This window comes from Microtus ochrogaster, unplaced genomic scaffold (genome assembly GCF_000317375.1).
Source record: "Microtus ochrogaster isolate Prairie Vole_2 unplaced genomic scaffold, MicOch1.0 UNK14, whole genome shotgun sequence".
Classification (NCBI taxonomy): Eukaryota; Metazoa; Chordata; class Mammalia; order Rodentia; family Cricetidae; genus Microtus; species Microtus ochrogaster.
The window spans coordinates 3,702,908-3,705,027 of NW_004949112.1; the positions used below are offsets into that span (position 1 = coordinate 3,702,908).

A 2,120-nucleotide genomic window follows, 5' to 3' on the forward strand; every position below is an offset into this window, starting at 1 on the left:
CCTCGCCGCCGCCGCCCTGGCCGGTCTGGCCGTCATCAGCCGAGGTACCGCAGCGCCGGGGGCGGGGGACTCGGCGGGGACGCCGGGGTCCCGGAAGGGGGTACAGGGCCGGGGCGGGGGCCGGCAGGGAGGGACCCCTCGGGGTTGAGGATATGCGGAGGTCTGGAGCCGGGGACCCGGAGGCAGTCCTTGGCTGGGCAGGGGTCCTTGGGTGCATGGATGCGCGGGGTTTCAGGGGTGCACGTTCCCATCGTCAGCTGTTCCATCACTAGCAAGAGGGTCGCCGACACCTGCTGCCGGCCTGGGGCGGCAGGGATGTACGGCTTTAGGTCAGGGAGGGGCTCAGACATTGGGGTGACAGTTTCCGTCTGGGCAGAGTCTCCAAACTGAGTTGGGGTACCAGGCTGGAATGATGCCCCGTGTGTGGAGGGGGTCTTGTCTTGCGTTTTGGAGAGGGTCCCCTGCGCAGTCTTTGCCTGGGGACAGGACACTGCCTCTGCGTCTTTAGGCAGAGGTAGAGGAGGGAGTGTCTTCCAGGGTCAGCAAGCAATGAGGACAGAATGTCCACAGACTGAAAACCCAGACCCAGGAAAATCAGAGAAGGGGCTGGAACTCACTATCAGGATTTCCCTCGCACTGAAAGTGTAGGCATTTGGGGTGCTGCAGTTTATTGGTAGATGATCTTGGGAAGCCAGGAAGTTGGGGTACTGGGCTAAGGATTCTGATCTAGTCTTGAATTGAATGAAATTTGGATGGACAGGTGAAGGGCGACAGTGGGCTGGAGAAGGTAGGACAGGAGAGCTGATCCAGTCACAGGGGTCTCAACGGGTCCAGGGGGCCTAAAGACCCTCTAACAGCAGCTGTTAGAGAATGGATGTCTAACTGCTTTCCCTGCCGGGCCTGTCAAGGAGAGTATGGGCAAGGAAAAGGCCCTGAGGGCACAGAAGAGAGAGGGATGGGGCGAAACTGTGCTGTGGGTAGCTAGGAAGCCAAGAAAGTGTTAACCAGGCGGTTCCACATCACTTCCTCCAGGCTCTGTCCAATCAAGCATCACAGAATCGGGGACACGCTCTGCCATCAGGGACCCAACATAGTACCCCAGCAGCCCCCAGGGAAGCAGCTACTCTGGGTCTCCAATCAAGTCACCCACAGTCACATAGACATCACAGTATCCCAGCCAAGCCACACCTGCAGACTACAGAGTCACATAAACAACCCTGCCCACGCAGGACGCGCCCACGCAGATCCATTTGGGGAGGGCATGGGATCGGGCAGGAAGGGAATGCCCTAAAAGTCCACACCTGAGCATGTACGCGACTGAGCACTGGGGGCCACTGTCACTTTAGGTTTCTGTTTCGGACTTATTTGTGGACCCCCTTTGACCGTCTCCTTCCATCCCTGCTGGGTTCAGCGCAGTACACATCTGCCTCTCAGACTGATCTCCGTTGACCCCCTATGTCTGAGTCCCTCTTTGCTTACTCCCTCACTCAGACTGCATCCCTTACTCACTCTGCATCTGTTCCTGCCTCCCCTTCACTGTACCTCCTTGACCCCTGGCCTCCACCCAACTCTCATCTTAAGGTACAGTCCCATTTGCCTCTCAGAAATCATTATGTGCCTCTCTTGGGGTCCTCCCCTGGGGCCGTGGGTGGTGGCTCTGGCAAAGCCATATGACCTTGATCAATGAAACCTGAGAGTGAGAGAAAGTGGGACCCAGTGGGTTGGACCAAGATAAATCTACCTGTTAGACAGGTGCCTCATTCATATCCTACTGCTACTTGGGGGTGGGGACACACCTTATTTTGTAAAGTATGAAAAATAATACCTTCTTTTTTTTAAACTCAAGTTTTTCATGAGGAGCATGGAAGAACCAAGTCCCCGACCCCAGCTTTCTCACGTGTAGTCACGGATTTTTCTGGTCAGTCTTACTATGTGGTACAAGCTGGCCTTGAATTCGTGATCCTCCTGTCGCAGCCTTCCAAGTGCTCAAATGCTGTGATTACAGGCATGGCGTCTCCCTTCTCCCACAGTTCTCCTCCTCCTCCTCCTCTCTTCCTCCTCCTCCTCCTCCTCTCTTCCTTCTCCTCCTCCTTCTCCTCCTCCTCCTCCTCTTCCTCCTC

The 2,120-nt window shown here is 56.3% G+C and overlaps 1 protein-coding gene across 1 annotated transcript in view; it reads left to right on the top strand.

The window, feature by feature from the left end:
• Window position 1: 1 nt before the first annotated feature.
• The window catches only part of Iglon5 (IgLON family member 5), a gene marked incomplete at its 5' end in the record, with an annotated part of 15,196 nt that continues 13,077 nt past the window's right edge, over window positions 2-2,120 (top strand). Inside the window, one exon of the mRNA XM_005366939.2 lies at window positions 2-44. Coding sequence (XP_005366996.1) covers window positions 2-44 — 43 coding nt within the window. The remainder of the gene's footprint in view (window positions 45-2,120) is intronic.